The sequence below is a fragment of the Quercus suber genome, unplaced genomic scaffold (genome assembly GCF_002906115.3).
Source record: "Quercus suber isolate HL8 unplaced genomic scaffold, Cork oak 2.0 scaffold_35, whole genome shotgun sequence".
NCBI lineage: Eukaryota > Viridiplantae > Streptophyta > Magnoliopsida > Fagales > Fagaceae > Quercus > Quercus suber.
In genome coordinates, this window is record NW_027069500.1 from 91,337 (window position 1) to 109,951 (window position 18,615).

General features: G+C 34.7%; 1 protein-coding gene across 1 annotated transcript; it reads right to left on the reverse strand.

The window, feature by feature from the left end:
• Positions 1 to 7,449: 7,449 nt before the first annotated feature.
• Positions 7,450 to 10,404, reverse strand: LOC111985420 (uncharacterized). The gene is made up of 6 exons (XM_024017065.2): positions 10,274 to 10,404; positions 10,012 to 10,125; positions 9,789 to 9,911; positions 8,885 to 9,118; positions 8,623 to 8,787; positions 7,450 to 8,374 (listed from the first exon to the last, which is right to left on the reverse strand). Exons 1-6 carry the CDS (start codon positions 10,316 to 10,318, stop codon positions 8,105 to 8,107), a joined length of 951 nt encoding a protein of 316 aa, XP_023872833.1. The 5' UTR covers positions 10,319 to 10,404; the 3' UTR covers positions 7,450 to 8,104.
• Between the last annotated feature and the right edge of the window lie 8,211 nt (positions 10,405 to 18,615).

Consider the following 18,615-nt stretch of genomic DNA (forward strand, 5'->3'; position numbering starts at 1 on the left):
ATGGTTAGAGTTGGGGAGGCATTGATGGGGTAGAGAAGAGAGAGGATATGGAGAAATAATTATCGGGTTTGATTTTTAGAGTTGGGTTTTGGGGGAAGGAGAAGGGTAGAGATTTGCATTTGAGGGGAAGGAGATGGTAGAGAAGAGATGCCTTTTGAGTTTTTGATTTTTCTTTTGTAGTATACTAGTGGCTAATTTGTGCGATGTATGAAAAAACTATTTATTTAATATTTGTTTATTAGATATGAATGTTTTGCAAATATAACTTTTGTAAGAAGATTTAAACAATTATTTGTTTCTTCCTTTTTGATTGCACATTAGGATTCTAATCTAAAAAATTATTATACTCATTATGAAAAATTAAAAAAAAATGTTTCAGTCGATGCAATGTTTTAAACATAATGATTAGCTTAATTTTTTTAGCATAATTCTCCCAAACATGTGATTTTCTAAGTAGTAACAGCTTCATTATCACCTTCAACGACATGAGCAATCACATCCCCTACCCTAAGACCCAATGTCAAAAGCGTTTTCCCTAGGGCCAAATGTAGCCATAGCATGACTTTTAGTCTACATTATAATAATAATATAGCGAGTCTATTCAACAAGCAAAACAATAAAAACCAATACAAAAGATTTGTTAACAGTGTACGTCAATTGCAAAATCACTGATCAAATAATCAAAGTATGTGAATTGGATCCTCAATAGCAGCAACAGTGCAACACTGCTGTATTTACTATTTATATAAAGAGAACAGTACAAAGTCTCACCAATAAATATGAAACAGTTATGAAGTTAGTTAAACACTTTATTCAAGTGGTATGAATGCTAATAAATATAAAAAAGCTTTTAAACCATAGTTTTAATTAACAAAATAACAAATAGACTAAATTCACAATACAAAAATAATGTTTGTACTTTATAAGAAAAAACCAAAGTAAAAACCTAAAAAATAGAAACCTAACAATTGATAAAGGAACGAATATAAATCTTTATTTAACAATTGCATAAACAATTAACTAAATTTCATGCAACAGTGTTTTTCTAAATTTAAGGAATACTTGTTCCTTTGTTTAATTGACTAAATTTCAGGAATAATTATAAAATGAAAGCTGAACATAAAACCAGTAATAAAATTAAAGCTGAATATTAAATCATAAAAGAAGTCTTTGTCAACGGAATCATTTGCACAACAATGGCAAGGAGAAAGAAAAAGAAAAAATCATTTGCACAACAATGGCCAGCTTGCTGACTTCATTGCTTGCAATGGGAATCTTTATTTAACAATTGCATAAACAATTAACTAAATTTCATGCAACAGTGTTTTTCTAAATTTAAGGAATACTTGTTCCTTTGTTTAATTGACTAAATTTCAGGAATAATTATAAAATGAAAGCTGAACATAAAACCAGTAATAAAATTAAAGCTGAATATTAAATCATAAAAGAAGTCTTTGTCAACGGAATCATTTGCACAACAATGGCAAGGAGAAAGAAAAAGAAAAAATCATTTGCACAACAATGGCCAGCTTGCTGACTTCATTGCTTGCAATGGGCCTAGCAAATTAGCAATTAACCATCTACTAAAGCCTAAATGGAATTTACCCTCCACTTTTTTTCACTTTTATCTTTTAAACAACCATTTCTCTTTTGTCCTTTCTTGGTATTTGGTTTTGTAGTTGTGCCTGTGATTTTCTTTTCACCTCTGAACTTAGCACATCTCTGCTATTGAAATTTCCAGTTCTTCCAAGTTTACAATTGGACCTGGCAAAGTTCGGCTCTCCACATTACTTTAAATTGGGCTTCTCGAATTTAAAAACTTGAGTCTGTCAAAAGTCGACTAATCAAACCATCATGAAACTTAAATTAGGATATCCAAACCCAAGAGTTTGTGAAATTAGATTTTGTTAGGGTTATATTTTCTATGTAATTGATTAATCATTTGATAAAACACACTTTACTTATAATTGGGTAGATCTAATTTGGGTTTAATGTATCAAGAAATATGTTATTCAAACATATCAAGTGGTTTCATTAAAAACATGAAGGTTGATCAAAGAAACAAGTGAAGAAAAACTGTTTCATTTAGTCTTGACACAAGCTCGATAGATGCTGCTATCAAGTATTAATAGAGAAGCTCGACATAAACTTGATCTATCGATATCTACGATTTCAAAATTTCCAGATCTGAAATTTGGCCAATGATGACTGGGATGATTAGAGTTTCTTTTCTTACAACACTAGTCATATATATGGCTTATTTTAAAAGTCATCAAGTATGAAAACAGAGACCTAGAACTCATATACTCTATGTGAAGTTACTGAGTTTGTATACGTTAGAGTTTTGTAACCAAGTGCTTCATGATCTTCATTATTGATGAACTGAAGAACTTTGCAGTCAACAATAATTAATCAAATTGCTGGAGTTAGTCACATACTGGGATCCATGCAAAGGAATTAGTCACAGATTGGAGATTTGTGAAACAAAGAAAAGAAGACTACTACAAGATCAAGTCTAATTGGGTATTGGAGCGGGGTATTGGAGCGAAGGTTCAACTGTAAGTTGATATTTTGGGATAGGTTAAGATAGTGATAAGGTTCCTTATACTTGTCATCGCTTGATTATTGATTAGTAGATTCTTGGGAGTGGTAACATTAAATTCACCCGATGAGATTTTTGCCTTACCAGATAAATTCACCCGGTGAGGTTTTTGCCTTACCAGAAGTTTTCCTCATTTGTCAACAAATTACCATGTTAATTTATTTTCCGTTGCATTTAGTTTATTTGATAATTTGTTAGTGCCTCAATGATTGACATCTAATTTAACCTAATTAATTAACTTGGGCAATTGAATTAATTAATTGGGGTTAATCTATCTTAACCTAACAGTTTTCACTGTGTGTACATTAAAAGTATAAAAGGGGGAGGGGTAATTTTTGCTATATAAAGTATTAGCTTGTAACTCATGCATATGCATGGATGCATTTAATCTAGGAATCACAAACTTTTCCACAACTTTGCCATAATTTTGCTACGTGGTGACCCGTGAATGATGAAAATAAAATAGTAGGTCCATGATTTCACTACTCATGAAATAAAATAAAAAGGTAATTTTTGGGCCTTTGACATCAAACCAAAATCAATTAATTAAACCCGGAATGTCTTCCTTGAAAATATAAAAAAAATATCAGTTGATTTTTTTTAAAAATTTTTATAAGATATCAGTTGATTAAGTTACAACTAATTCACTTTTAATTTGTACAACAAAGATCCTTGAATAAACACATTAGAAATCCAACGTAGAGATGCATTGATGTGTTGATACATGCATTTACAGGGAAGTAAATCATTATCAAACTAATTAGCATAGTCTGAGTTAGCTTAATTGAAATGGAGATAGAGAATCAAATTTTGGGTCGCAAAACTCACAACTCACAACGTCAACAAGTTGTGAAAAATGTTGTGACAAAAATTGTAATTGGAGAAAGAACTGATTTAAATGAGGGGCTCACTAGGCTTAATTAACCTTTTCCATTATTAATTATAAGTTTCTAGAGTGAAAAACTTGGGTACATGCATGATTAACATAATAACCACTAGTTTGTTTTTGTCAAACTTATTATCATAGCCCATGTTAAGCTTCAGCACTATTTGGAAGAACGTATGTCTTGTCTCCATACGTTCTCCGATCCAAATAATATAGCTAGGGTTTAATTTTTGACTTTAATATTTTTAATAAAAGATTGAAACCAAACTGGGAAAAAGAACGATTTAGACCGTTCTTGCTCAACCACATACTTTCAAGAAAATACGAAAGTTGAAGATGAACATAATGACTTACTCTCTGCCTTTCTATCAAAATATTAATTAAAATACTACGAAAATTAACAATGAGTTCCTAGATATCAATTAATCACTACTTCATTCTGTCAAACTTAACATATGTCTGCATTATTCTTAAGAATCAATCAATGGAAGAACCTATGTTTTGTCCTCATATGTTCTCCAAATATAATTAGGGTTTAACTTTAACTTCAATATTTTTAACAAATTAAAGATGGAAACTAAAAAGAAAAAAGAAAAAAGAAAGGTCGTTCTTGCTCAACCACAAGTACTTTCAATAGAACACAAGAGTTTAAGATGAACCTGGTGACTTGCTTTCTGCGTTGCTATCAAATAATTGAATTAATATACCAGAAAAACAAGGAGCACCTAGTCTTAGATATCAATTAACATAGTCCGCATCATTATTTGGAAGAACGTATGTTCCCCATATTTTCTAGGTTTTAACTTTAACTTCAATATTTTTAACAAAAGATGGAAACCAAAATGGGAAAAAGAACAACTTAGACCGTTCTTGCTTAGTCACATATTATTTTCAAGAAAAGTACAGAAGTTGAAGATGAACATTTGTAACGAGGTGCTAGCTTTCTGCCTTGCTATCATATATTAATGAAAATATACAAAGAAATAATGACCTTCTAACAACATTGTTGTTGGACTTGATTGTCACTGTTTTATGTTGGATATGTTTAAAACTTTTTAAACCCTTTTCTTAGAAGCCCAAGTCTGTGTTTAACTAGCCCAGGCCCATGAAAAAGGAAGTCAGCCAGCACGTGGAGACTTAGCATAAACAAATCCCCAATATCATCTATTCCCTTTTATAAACTTCTGATCTGGGCAACTCTGGTGTCAAAGGGATGAAATTTCTCATACCACTCATTTGTTGGTAGAATTTCCTAAGTCTACAATCCTTTTCTTTCCTTGTTCACTCTTGCAAAAATTCATTACTTTCAACATTCAAAGAACTACTCGCTGCAATTGGGGAATTTTCTATGGAAAGTAAATCGCAAATGGAGCCAGCCAATTGTGTAAGTGTGGTTAATTTTTTTATTAGCTCTCCTATATAATATTGTCCCCAAAAAGGATCAACACAACCAATCTGATATTTTCTACTCTTATTATTATATTGAAAATTTTCTCTTTTGGGCATTAGAGACGAGTTTGAAACTCTATTTGTGAGTGTACACTAACAGAGTATGTTGCTGTTGTATTTTGGAGAGCGACCGTCTGAACCATATGCACCCTAGTGGAGGCAAAATCGTTTTTTAAGGATAACAGATTTAGTTCCGTGCCTCAGCAATAATTTCTTGTACGTTAAATCTGAATTCTATGTGCTTTTACTCTTAGCATATTCTTGTCTTATTGTATTGTGTCATATTACTGATATTGCTTTATAACTCTGTTAATAAATTTGAGCAATCTTCCAAATTATATTTCCAACATTTTATTGTCGAAGCACATGCGAGTTGAAAGAGACTAGAGAATCAGAGATCGATCAAGCTCATGTAGTTTTTTTTTTTTTTCACATTTAACAATGTTCACATATCGTCTGGACATGAAACATTTCACGTCCTGGAATATGAAACTATACTTAGCCTTATTTTTAATCAAAAGCATAGGCCAGAGAGAGCAACATCAACAAGTTTTATGCACCGGCCGGACATTTTCCAGTACTCATCTTGTGGATTTCACCAGTGCATTTTGAAGGGGCAGAAGGTGGGACGGGGCCTTTATATTTAAGTGAAACATGAACTTCATTACCATGAACCCTCGGATCATGACCAGCACTCATCTCATGGTTCCCGAACATGTTCGGATTAAGAGGGCGAGCTTGGGATCTAAAAAACAAAAGCAATATGATCAGTTTGAGCCACACACAAATCTCAACCTATCCATGAATTTTCACTCTCTCTAGCTTGATTTCAAAAGCAATATCAGCGTGAAATATATATAACTATAGAGATGAAGTGTGTTGCGTTAGTTTGGTGGGTTTTATAGAGATGAAAAAACTAGCTTCCGGATGATGCCATGTCAGGTGAGGCCCAATTGATGGCAGACCCAATTGGATGATAAATATATATATATATTTTTGTCGGTGGAATGTTTGTCAAAGAATGGGACAAGGTTGACCACAGCCCTAGAGATACTCGGATTTGAAATGGGCGTGTCTGCGTTGGAGCAATGCTACATGCACAAAAAAACTGACAATATTTTTTATACATGCTGGCATGACATGTTTATACTAGTTCTAATTTATGCCAACAATTGATATTATTTTTTTATCTATTACTTATAATTTACCACATCAACATGTATCAAATTTGTTATCAATTTTTGTTTATTTATTTATTTTTTTGTGCATATGGACTTTCTCGTGCGGGTTGAGTGTCCTTCATGTTAGTGGAGTTACTCCACAAAAGAAGACTAAAACCAATTTTTAGGGGAGTAATGCTACATACAACATTTTTATAACAACTCCTAGCTAGATGATAAGTCATTATTGGTTCTAATATGAGTTCAATACTGAAATTACTTTTTTGTTCATCAATAATAACTTATCACATAGGATTTGTTGTGAAAATATTATAGATGCAAAATCTCATTTTTAGGATGGTAGTTTATACAATCTTTCACAAGTTACTTTTCTTTTTTATAAGACTTTCACAAGTTACTTGATAGTGGTAAGTCATGGTTGTGGGGATAAGTGGCTCGGATAAGGGAATTGGGCTGTGGGCTGCGCCCAAGGATGCCAAAGAGCCTAAGGACAAACATGTATTAGTAAAAGAAAGTAGTTTATCGAGCTGAGAGCGAGAGTTGGTCACGACAAACAGGTGATGTTGTTTGAGGAGACAAACCTCCTCGAGAAATAGAGTGGAAGCTTGAAGTCCGATCACCCAAGAAGTATTAGGTAGTGGACAACCAGGCTTGGAAGGAGGATAAGCTTCGGAGAGAGGTGAGTCAACAGAGAATTGAGAAATATTTGGGAAGAAAGCTGCTACCATCGCATTGAATACTCTGCACCTAACCAACTGGTTGCATTAATGTGGAGGTGATGCCTGAATAGTAAATTCTAGCCTTATAGCTGCCCACAAAGGCTTCAAGAAAGTTCTAATGGGACAAGTATCAAGGAGATTAGTTATTTGATCAACAAGTAGAGGGATAAGATGAGAGAAGGTGGAGGAGTATAAAAGGGAAAGGATTCCATTACAGAGGGGGAGGAGAAAAAAGAAAGAAAATAAACACTGTATAACCAAGAACTAGAACATTTGTAGAAGTCTTGGATATATATATATATATATAAAAGAACATACCATCCTCGGATTTGACTGAGGAGTGTTTTTCTTTTCAATTTGCTCTTCTCAGTCATTCTTATACTAAACTAACCCGTTGTATATATTTGACTTGTTAAACGTTCAATATTAACCCACTCTCTAACAAATTTATTGTTGTGGGCTTGTCGGGGCATTGTCCAAATCTTTTGGGCCACTGATTAATTTGTCCCCCTACAATGGTGATAGATGAAAATGTAAAGAAAATGATGGGCTTATATTTCATATATACAACCATAACCTATCTTTTTGAAGTCTTATTATTTGTCAAAAAAAGTAGTTTGAGAATGGGAATCATGTTTTCTCTGAAATGTTGGGGAAATTGAAGGATGTGATCTTGGTCTCAAACCTGACAAAAGCTACTGAAACAGCAGTTAACGTGTCATCTCAAGCATTGCACATGTCTCCAGGTGATGGATGTGATCGTAGATCCAGTCCTGCAGCTAACAGAAAGAAACTCACTGCAAAAAGAAAGTGAAAAAGAAATGAAAACTAACACCAACATTCATGGTGCTCTGCTAATTTTGAGATAAATACTTTGTTTGAATCCTGTTATGTTCTCTTTTGTTCTAAATATTATATATATATATATATATATATAGTCTATCTTTAGGGCTATTGTGTTCTCTTTTGTTTTAAGTAGCTTGGAGATGGGTGGCACATTAGTGCCGATGATGTTAACTAATTTGGAGAACATTTTGTTTTCGTTACTTCCAAGATTTTATAGAACAGTGTCCATATTAACTATAATTTGAGGTAACATGGGATTCAAGTGATAAGTGGTAATGAGTAATGACATCCTTTGGTTCAGGTTTACAAGACTGGATTTAATCAAAAATTAAATATTTATTCTTTACTTTTAATACAATGATGTTGCCAGAGGCCTTTAAGAAATTTGCAATTATTGACACTCGCCATCTGCCTTTGGTGATCACTCTTCGAGAGAAGTGGAGAAGCTGAAAAGATCGGCTTGAGGTGTTTGAGGGACTTTGTCATCAGCATCTCTTTTGGGCGGCGGTGGAGATGAGAAGTCTAAGCACATTCCCTGTATGAATTGTTCATATGATGCAGAGAGATCTTGGGAGGTATGTTGATGGTACTCTACAAGTTGGTGAAGGCACTGGTTTTCCCTTACTAGATTTGCATTATCATAAGCTAATCTGGATTTTTCCGCAAGCAATGCCTCCAATTGAAGCCTCACCTGCCAAGGCCACAATTTCACAAGATTATATAGCTTTAAAAGAAGTGTAAAACTTAGGTGTATTCCTCTAATTCTCCAACTAAATTCAATCATAGACTTATTCGCCAATGCCACATAACCATGTTATGTGGCTTATTAGCTTATTGGTAAATGCACTTTCTTGTATTTATACAATTGTCAAGACTACAAGTAGTACATTTAATTGGGGACATAAGAAAGTTAAGAGGAACCAAGTATAAAACACCTACCAGATCGTCTTCCTCAGGTCTTACTCCTTTAGCAAATCCATCACGGAGCCTCCTATTCTCTTCCTCAAGCAATTCACATCTCTCTTGCATAAAACATAAATCTAACTTAATTGACTTCAATTCTCTTGCAAACGAAGCCGCTTTTGTTGCCATGGAAATTGCAATCTGTTAAAGACAAACAAATGAGCAATTCAAACAATATTGATATAAGCTTCTTACTACTTTTAAGTGTCATGAAAATGAAGAGATAAGTGAATCCTACGTTTTTGGCTTTCTTCAGCTTCCCATCTTTGAGGCTTTCCTCATTTGTTTTCTGTGAATCATCTTCTTCTTTGTCCTCTGAGCAATGACTATGATCATACTTTCTTTTCAATCCACTCTTCATCTCTGCTTCATTTTGATGCTCTTCTGAATCCTCCTCTTTACTATCTGAGTTCTTCAGATTGCTTTGGAATATTTCAGTCAATGTCGGTGGTTTAGCTAGATCTCTAGCTCCCTGCAAGCATAGAGGGTATTTTGTTTTAATTTTAAGCTCCATTTGTTTCAATGAAAAATCTTGTGTAAAGATAGTTTTTTTTTTTGTTTTTCAGCGTTTGGAAGCATAAAAAAAAAAAAATAGTCAAAGAAAAATTATTTTTGGTCAACAGAAAAAGCATGACTTATTTTTAGAAATTGTTTTCCATTAAATTTTTTTAGAAAACAACTTTATCTTGCAACAAGTTAAATAAAAGAAGTTAGGAGGTTATTTTTCAACTCATTAGAAAATGAGTTTTATAAAAAATGTTTATTGAAAAATGACTCATTTTTTAGAAAATATCATTCTTGAGCGTTTATGTAGTTTAGCCAAATCAAAACTCATTCCACTAAAAGCCAATTGATAGTTAAGCCTACTACAAGCATGTTTGGATGTACTTTACTGATTGCTTATTTCTTGAATGTACGGTAAAATATGAGTTTTTTTTTTTTTGGCGTGGGGTCCATCAAAAAATTCAAAAAAGTCAAACTTTTTGGGGCTTGACAAAAGCATTATTGACTTATTGTCTTTAGTGAATCTCATAATTGAATCTGTTTCTAAACTTTGTAGTTTGGTTATTGATTTTTATGTAATTCCATAGAATGCAATAAATAATTTCCAAGTTCTAAGAGAATTGAAGAGCTTGATGTACCTGGAGAGCATTGTCCAGATTGTTGGATAGCTGTGAAAGTGTGTGGGAAACTGAGTCAAACCCTCTCATCAGAAGCAACGAGTCTTCCTTCAATCGTTTAGCTCGGTCCGATTTTCCACCATTCTATTCAAAATTCCACAAACCCATCAATCCAATTCTCACATAGCATAAACTAACTGCATAGAATTCAATCAAATAGCTGAACATAAATAAAAGCACTCACCAATTGAGGATGACTCTCAAGAAGCGTGTCGATCCGGCTGCGTAATGTGCTCCACAAGCGCTTATCTGAGGAGGGACTGTACATAGGAGACAAACCCATGAAGCTTTTGCCCTCCTATAATCAAATTCAGCAAGTTTCGTCAATTAGTACAACAGAGACAACAAGATAAAAAATTCACAAGAAATCCAAAATCCAAAAGAAAAACCCATCACAGAAAGATGAAGAAACATAGAGAAAAGAAGGAGAAGGAGAAGAAAGAGACCTGGTTGAGGTGGCCAGGTGATGGTGTGTCCACTGAGGCTGCCATGAGAGAGAGAGAGAGAGAGAGAGAGAGAGAGAGAGAGATTTGTGTGTAACGGATAGTTTTAAAGGAGCTTTGCTTTAGGGGATGAGGGAATTTAAATAGATGAGTGGGACTGGCTAACGTTATAAAAATCTAATCTTTTAAATATTGTTATTGTTAGAATCTATGAGAAACTGGGACTTTAGTGGCTGGGATCCACTACATTTATGATTAAAAAAAAAAAAAAAAAAGTGCCTTTCAACGCGCCAAGTGGGAACAGAATTTAGATCCAACAGCTGTAATTTTTTATGAATTTATTTACCAGGTTTTAGTCAACAGTGATTACTGCTCAGGTTAAACCAGTTAAACTGGTTTAATTGTAGTCCAATCAGTAATGTATTTGTCACCCATATTTGATATTTGTGACACTTTGGGTAAATGGGCTAGTGGCTTTGTGAATTGTCTATTAATGAGTAATTACGCAGCATTGTTTTTCTTCTCCCATATAGTCATGTATTAATGTGTTTTACTAATTAAATTGATGATGAAGCTAATTATTTATGTGAGTGAAATGAACATTAATTCATTTAAAAAAAAGTAATGAGCATTAATTTGAAATGAACATTAATTTTTAGTATTGAATAATTTTCTCTAATAATAGAGATCCAATATAGTTTTGAGAAATGATATGTCTATAATATTTTTACAATAAATTCTAAGTGGTAGGTTGTTATTGGTTGTTATTGTTGGGGCAAAAAAGTAATTTTAATATTAGGTTCAAATTTAAACCAATAACAACTAACTACCTATGATTTGTTATAAAAATGTTGTAGACGTAGCACCTTTCTATAACTTTTCTAGCTTTCACATGCCATGTTAAATAAGCTTTGGTTGTCTTTAATTTTCCGCCTAGAAATTTGAATATTACTCTCCAATAAGAGCTCAAGATATAATATTTTTGACTTCAATTTTTTGGAAAAATGCTTTATTAACAAAGGTTTGTTTGTCTCTGAATTTTCACCCAGTGATTGGAGGATATATATCATGCTTCAGTTAAAAAAATTCCCCATTTTCACATGAAAGTAAACCCCATACTTGTGGGGTTCATGTATCCTATACACGACGCATTTTTTCCGATAATTGGGGGTGAAATATTATTGGTACAATCCAACGTAGTCTTAACTCCCAAACTTTTGTGAGGCTTGGGAATTCGGATAGTCCGAAGTTTACAACTTCCGATTTGAAACTGAGTTTAACCACTCAGTTTGTTTAATTCTGAAAACCATGAGTCCATGACCATTGGGAGTCCGATTTGAAACTGAGTTTAACCACTTTGTTTGTTTAATTCTGAAAACCATGAGTCCATGACCATTAGGAGCTAAGGTCAAAGGATTCTTCCGTTATGGTAATCTTTGTTGTAATATTCAAACACCACGAGACATGCATGAACTTGAAATTTGAAAATCACAATAGCCGCCACATGGGTAAATTTTTATGTATATTGTCTAATTGAACTTAACATAGTCCAAATATGGCATATCCTGCTTTGGTTTTGGGCAAAACATGTCATGTTAGCACATTGACTTGACCATAGTCAATGTTATAAACAAAACTTTGTTCCAAGCATTAAAAGTAAGCCTCTCTCGGGTAGATTTCGGAATCCCCTGATTCATTGGTAGAAGATTTGGTTAGAAGAGTTAACAGAGACCGTTTTAATTTTGAATTGGGGGTGCAAGTGATAGACCTCATTTAACTAGAGGTCAAGCCCAATGCTATGAAGTCAACGTAATAAGGGATAGTTCACAATTGGGCCTTCGGGCCCCATCTGAAGGTGATGTTTTTGCAGCCCAAGTACCCACTTTCCTTACAAATCAATGGGCTGGTATGAGCCCTTATAAGTACTAGGAGTGTGGTTAGCCCGGAATCAGTGTCTCCAACTCACTTTGAATCACACTTTGACCCTTTTCCTCTTAATTCCAACCAGAGAGATGTAGTGTGAAATGCTTTAGCAGGGTCAATGGTCTAAGGGAGTACTTCCAAGAAGAGAATTAGGAGGGAATTTGGCAGGATGGGAAGAAATATCAGGCAAAGGATATTTTGTGGTTTCTTCCAAAGAGAAGGAGGTAGGGATGATCAAGATGTGGAGCACAATAGAGAGGTTCAGAGGGAGGATCAAGGAGATGCTCAGAGGGGTAATCCTTCTACCCAATATAATCCAAATGCAAAGGGAAGCTAGCCTTCAACAGCTTCACCAGGTGCCATGAGGATACTGAGCTGGAACTGCAGAGGCTTGGGCAAATCCTCTGCAGTTCTTCAATGTGAAAAAAAGGCCCACGAGTCAAAACCAGATTTAATGTTTCTAATGGAGACTCGTTTACCCAAAGATAGAGGAAAAAAGATATGGGATAAATGTGGCTTTGAGGTTGGTTGGGAATTACCAAGGGAGGGGATGAGTGGTGGTCTTCTATTAGCTTGGATGGATAGACAGAAGCTTCATATTGTGTATGAGTCCAAACATTTGGTGCATATGAATTTGTTGGACAATAAAGGTAACCCCCTTTCTATTACTTTTGTGTATGGATAGCTTGAAGTTTCTAAAAGGGAAGAAGTCTGGTGTAAACTTAGGGAATTAAATTTTTTAGCTTATCAGAGATGGTTATGCATTGAAGATTTTAACCAAATTCTTTCTGTGAAGGAAAAATTTTCCTTTGGTGATGGTCCAATCCTTGGTGCAGGGAACTTTTAGCTCTTAGTGTCAGACTTACAATTATGTGATTTAGTAGGTCAAGGTCAACAATTTACTTGGATGAATTGGGAGGAGGAAAATTTTGTCATGGAGAAGTTGGGAAGAGCTTTTGCAAATGTGGAGTGGATTGAAACCTATCCAAATTATGCTTTAACAAATCACCCAATTATTAGATCAATTCATGGTCCAATCACTCTAGACTTTGAGCTCAAGCTTCCCTTTCAAAGAAGACCCTTTAGGTTTGAATGTATGTGGATAGCTCATCCATCATGTAAGGAAGTGGTGCAAAGAGCTTGGGGTAGTAGTACACATGGTTCAAGAGCTTCCCAACTAATGCATAAAGTCTACAGTATTAGGAAGGAGTTTGTGCATTGGAATAGGAATGTTTTTGGCAAAATAAAACAAGAGATTAATTAGAAAAAGAGGCTGTTGCAGGATCTCCAGAACAATGTGATCTCTATGGAGGATGTGGGACAAGAGAGACAGCTTAGGAAGAGTTGGAGTGCTTGTTGAAGAGAGAAGAACTTATGTGGGCACAAAAGGCCAAGAGTGAATGGATTTTGAAAGGAAACAGAAATACAAGGAATTTTCAAGCTGTGGTTAAACAAAGGAGGGCCAGGAGTAGAATCCATTGCATTAAGAATGCTGAGGGGGTTCTTATTGAGGATCTTAAGGGCAGTGAAAAAAATTTTGCGAATCATTTTAAATCTACTTATGAGTCTACCAACACTTATAATGTAGAAAGCATCATGGAACAATTGCACAATCTGGCCATTCCTTAATTGTTTGCTCAGCAATGCTGCTTACTGAACAAACCAGTAACAATCAAGGAGATTGAGAACACTGTCTTCCAATTAGAGCCTTTTAAAGCCCCAGGGCCTAATGGCATTCTAGCTTTCTTCTTCCAAGGATTTTGGCAAATTGTGAAACATGATATTTGCAACACTGTGTAGGCTTTCTTCCATTCAGGTTCCTTGCTCAAATCTCTCAATCAAACTTACCTTACTCTCATTCCTAAAGTTGATTTTCCTGAATTTGTGTCTCAATTTAGGCCTATTAGCCTTTGCAATGTAATTTACAAAATTATTTCCAAACTTATGGTTAATGGGCTTAAACCTTTCATAGACACTCTTATCACTCCCTTTCAAAATGCACTCATTAGTGGGAGAAGCATTACAGATAATATCATCATTGCTCATGAAGTTTTTGAGCTTCTGAAAAAGAAAAGGGGTAGGAAAACTAGCTTTGGTGCTTTGAAAATAGACATGAGTAAGGCTTATGATAGAGTAGATTGGTCTTTTCTTAAAGCAGTGCTTATATCTATGAATTTTAGCTCAAATTGGGTTAAGTGGATTATGGAGTGTGTTTCATTTGTTAATTACACTTTATTGATCAATAGGAGTATCTCATAGAGTTTTAAACCCTTAAGAGGACTGAGGCAGGGAGACCCTTTGTCTCCATACCTTTTTCTTATGTGTGCTAACACTTTGTCACTTGCTTCGCTTAAAGCTGAACAAAACCATGATATTATGGGTGCGAAACTAGGAAGGAATGGGTTATCCTTTACCCATTTATTTTTTGTTGATGACTCCCTTTTATTTTTTAGAAATGATGCTAAGTCTCTTGCCATATTTAAGAACAACTCTGGAGTGGTATTGTATCCTTTCAGGACATAAAATTAACTTGTATAAGTCTGACTTGTTTTGTTCTCCAAACATGTCTAGTGAGGACCAAGAAAGTTTAGCTTCACAACTTTAGGTCAATCTTGTGGTTAATCCTAGTAAGTATTTAGGAGTCAACTTTAAGCTTAGGGGAGGAAGGGTTGCTAATTTCCACTATTTGGTGGAGAAGCTTCAGTCAAAACTTCAAGGGTGGAAAGCTAAGTTGCTCTCTCAAGCTGGTAGGACTACCTTCATCTCCTCTGTCTTGTAGTCCATGCCTTTGTACACTTTCTCTTGTTTTAGGGTACTTGACACAGTCTGTGATAAACTAGATGCTACCACTAGAGCTTTTTGGTGGGGTCATGATCCAGGAACTTGTAAATTGCACCTTATCAATTGGAATGAGGTTTGCAAGCCCAGTAGAGATGAAGGACTAGGTTTGAAAAAGTTTAAGTTGATAAACCAGGCTATGCTAGCTAAGCAATTTTGGAGGATTGCCCACAACCCTCAATCACTCTTGGCTAGGACTTTAAAGGGTAAATATTATCCTAGAGGCTCTATTCATGATTGTTCTCCCAATCCTCATTATTCATGGATTTGGAGGAACATCATTAAATCATAAAATATTAAGCTTAAGGAAGGTAAATGGTGTTAGGGAGGGGTTCTGATATTCCCTTAGCTCACAAAGATTGGTTTTCTCGAGCAACCAACCTTGGAGTTCCTAGCTATTCTCAAGCTGATCCTAGGACTGTAGCTGATCTTATCAATCAATCCACAAGTGAGTGGAAACCTGACTTGATCAGGAGTTTATATCCTCACCAGGTCTACAATGAGATTTTCAGTATGCCTATTTCCAAAACAGGATGCTTTAATGATAAACTGCTTTGGAAGCACTCATCTTCTGGTGACTTCCAAGTTCATAAGGCTTATTCCTTACTTTTGGAAGACTTTCAAGTCTTATGTTCTAACTCTAGGCCTAGTGTCTCAATTCCTAAGGTAGTTTGGAGTTTGATTTGGAGAGTTAAGCTTCTTATGAAAATTGGGACTTTTGTTTGGAAGTTGTTGCATGATTGTCTCCCCACTTTTTTGAATCTGAACAGTAGAGGGATTGATGTCAATAGAGATTGCCCCTTTTGTAATGCTAAGGTTGAAAGCTCCACGCATCTGTTTCTCCCTTGTCAGTTTGCTAGAGCCATCTAGCATGGATCCACTTTGTGTTTCCATACCTCTTCTTTGTCTAACATCTCGGTCCAAAATTGGATTTGTTCATTGCTGGTCAGACATAAGAAGTTGAATCCAGAGGATATGAGTTTTCTACAAAATCTGTTTACAATTCTGTGGTCAATTTGGAACATAGGAATTTGGTTGTACATGACAATATCCGACCAGACTCTCTTGGTGTGTTGTTAATGGCTCAAACTCTATCTTGCAGGTACCAGGAAGCTTTTAGCAAGGAAGAGTCTCAATAATTCAAGGAGTACAAACACTCAAGTGATCCCAATCCTACTTGGGGTTAGTGGCAAATAGTTCTTAAACTAGCAGGAGCAAAAATGAGGGGTCATTTTGGTAGTGCTTTTGCTTATGAGGCTAAGAACAGACAAGGTGAAGTGGTTTTTTTTTTTGGGAGGGGGGGGAGGGGGGGGGGGGTTAAAAGCTATGCAGCAAGCTCAGCTATTGGTGATTTGCATGAAGCTCTGGTGGAAGCCTCTATCCAAGCAAGGACCCTTGGTTTTCAACAAGTTTTGGTACTCAGCAATTGCAGAAATTTAGTCCTTCTCTTTAATGGGTGTGCTAAGCCTGATTAAAGAGAAAGAACAATGATGGCATATCTTAGTTGCATACAACAAGCTGGTGTAGTGTTTAAGTTGATTTTTGTTTCTAAGGTTGTCCTTGAAAATGTATACCACGTAGCTAGTTAGGCTACTAATGTGCCAACTCATGTTTGTTGGCCTCATATGTCCCCTGTTGTTACTCTATTGTTTGTATTTCTTCCTTTTCTAATATCAAAAAAAAGAAAAAAAAATAAAAAAAGTAAGCCTCTCTCTTGAGAAATAAGTAAAGTCTGCCAATTGGTTTGAAGTTATTGGTGAATCTCAAGCAATAAATTAGCGAAGTGGAATTGGAATAGGTGCTAGTTTTAAATAGAGTTATTCTAGAACCATAAACTTAGCTACATTTTTTTCCCATAACTATCCTATGTGACAAATTATGACTGACTGTTTGTCACTTTCATATAGATCCATTATTTATTTTTCTAACATTTACAATCAGCAGTGGCGGCTCTAGGAATTTTTCTTAGGGTGTTCTCTAAGAAGCATAAATTACACAATTTAATAAAAAGAGAAATTCATATATTGACAACAATAACAATAAAAAAACATGCAAATATATAAAGTTTACAATTTCCTTCTACGAGTTTTCATTTTTTGAAATTGTTGCATGATAGTCTCATTATCAATGCTACAATTTACATCTCTTTCAATGTACACAACCACGCAATCATTTATCTACAGATCTCCCATTCGATTGCATAGTTCATTCTATATATATTTCATTGTTGAAAAGCTTCTTTCTACTATTGCAATAGCGACAGGAAGAGTCAAAACTAATTTCACAAGCAAATAGACTAATGGATAAGTGTTATGCTTCCTTGTCTTCACTAACTTTTTAGCAAGTTCACTAACTCCTTGAAGCTCTAAAAACAAGTCATTGTTGCACATATCAAAAATTTAATTTTGAAGTTAAGAGCCAAGTGCCAAGATATCTGTCCCAGAAAATCAAATGGATAGAACTTTGCTAGACGTATCAACTTTTCCTTGTCAAAAGCCACAAATGAATTACTTGGATTCAAGCAAGCCATACAAAGTAGCAAATTGGTATTCGCCTCTAAAAAATTGTTGTTAAGCTCTTGAAGTTGCAAATCTATGACTGTGTAGAATAGCTTAACATGATAATGATGTAAATTTGTATTTTGTTGGGTGTTGCATTGCGGCCTCCCACTAACGACAAATATTTCATCCATGTTCAAGATAGAAATATCATGTGTGGTACAAAATGAAGACACTTTAGTCAATAAAAATATCCATTTATCATCTCTCATCACTTGCAATCGTTGCTTAGACACTTTAACAAAATCTATAACATTTACTATATCTTATTTATTATTATTATTATTTTTTGCAATGCTATTGACAACTCATTTGTGATTCCTAAAATGTTTTTCATCAAGTGTAGAATAAAGACAAATTCAAAAGATAGAATTGACCTCATAATAGATCGAGCTTTAACTTTTTTTGGTTAGAGAGACCATCATCTTCAATAATCTCAAATACATCAACAACAGCAAAGAACATCAAAATCAAGTTGAGAATAGTCCCATAATATGATCCCTAACATGTATTACCAGGACGTTTAAGATTTGTTTCTTAATTCAAACCTTGCCTACTTCTACGTACACCCTTCTCTAATTCTTCTTTAATTTTGACAAATTATGCATCTCGTCTCTTACAAGAACCTCTAACAACAGTTACTAAACTACTAACCACATAAAAAAATTCAGCAATGTTAATGTGATTTTTAGCAACGGCAATAAGAGTCAATTGAAGTTGATGAGCAAAACAATGGATATAGAATGCTGACTTATTCTCTTTCAAAATTAAAGTTTTGAGACCATTGATATCACCTTGCATATTACTAGCACCGTCATAACCTTGTCCACATAGTTTCGATAAACTCAAATTATGTTCACAAAGTAAACATTCAACAACATATTTGAATGACAAAGTGGTGGTACTTGCTACATGTACAATACCAAGGAACCGCTCTATAATAATTCATTTTTTGTTCACATAACAAAGAACGAGGGCCATTTTCTCTTTCATTGAGATATTACGCAACTCATCAACTAATATTGA